We start from the raw sequence: 1,178 nt of genomic DNA, 5'->3' as shown, positions 1-1,178 counted from the left end.
GGCTTCGAAATTAACATATGAACGCGAGACGCAGAAAGTAGAATACAATCGGCATGCTGTTCTTCATCGCCCTGATAGTGATGTTAGTTTTGGTCGCGTATCCTATGCCGACCGAAGATCAATCGCCTTCGACGAACGAAATCGACGTCTCTTTCGCAAAGAGCGTCGGCATCTCGTCCATCGTCGAAATGCGAGTGGTGAAGGAGTGGCGAACTCTGTTCGTGGGCGCGAACAACTCGGCGTTCGTGTTCGATCTCAATCAAACTCTAGAATACTCGACGGCTACGAAGTTAGACTGGATGGCGGACTCGGTCGCCAAGAAGAAGTGCAGATTGAAAGGGAAGGAAGAACACGACTGCCAGAACTACGTGAAAATCGTAACTCTGGATTTAACGAACGGTCGAGTGTTGATATGCGGAACCAACGCTCAGAAACCGAAGTGCATTCATGCCGAGATGTCGAACTTGGAGAGTGGTTGGAGAAGGAACGGTCTGTACAATTGTCCGTTCGCCGTCGACCAAAAAGTAACGTCCGTCTTCGCCGAGGGTAGCCTGTACGCCGGGACGGTCGCCGATTTCAACGGCAGGGATTCCGTACTGACGAGGTCGATGGGCAACGCCGTTCCTCTCATAACCAAGAGGCACGATTCGTTGTGGCTGAATCACCCGAAATTCGTCGGTTCGTTTGTAGAGGGAAAAGAAGTGTTTTTCTTCTTCCAAGAAGTTTCCGTAGAAAACTGCGAGAAGATTTACCGTTCGCGAATCGCCCGCGTTTGCACCGACGACAAGGGAGGCAGAACGTTACTGGACTCAAGTTGGACGACTTTTCTGAAGGCGCGACTCGACTGTTCGTTCCGAGGGGAATTTCCGTTTCGCTTCAACTACCTGCAGGACGTCGTGCGGACCGTCCGCGGAGGAAAGGTCTTCTACTACGCAGTTTTCACGACGGGGGAACACGAAATACCCGCCTCGGCCATCTGCCGTTTCGGCCTCGACGACATAAGGGACAACTTCGAAAGAGGTCCGTTCTTGCGACCGACGGCGCCTTGGGGACGCATCCCGGACGAGGACGTTCCGGACAACAGACCGGGCGATTGTTCGGTCGACTCGACTTTACTCTCGTACGAAGATCTAAACTTCGTGAAATCCCACCCGTCGCTGTACGAACCGGTTGGAAGT

At 52.9% G+C, this 1,178-nt stretch overlaps 1 protein-coding gene across 1 annotated transcript; it reads left to right on the top strand.

The window, feature by feature from the left end:
• Window positions 1-188: 188 nt before the first annotated feature.
• Window positions 189-1,169, top strand: LOC117103416 (semaphorin-1A-like; the record flags this gene model as incomplete). Its single annotated transcript, XM_033243952.1, has 1 exon — window positions 189-1,169. A coding segment is annotated over exon 1 (981 nt), but the record flags the coding sequence as incomplete, so codon positions are not given.
• Between the last annotated feature and the right edge of the window lie 9 nt (window positions 1,170-1,178).

Source organism: Anneissia japonica, unplaced genomic scaffold, assembly GCF_011630105.1.
Source record: "Anneissia japonica isolate Jap-2015-1 unplaced genomic scaffold, ASM1163010v1 scaffold116033_len1173_cov112, whole genome shotgun sequence".
NCBI lineage: Eukaryota > Metazoa > Echinodermata > Crinoidea > Comatulida > Comatulidae > Anneissia > Anneissia japonica.
Note: the sequence above shows the minus strand (reverse complement) of the source record. Positions and strands in the feature narration are given on the sequence as shown.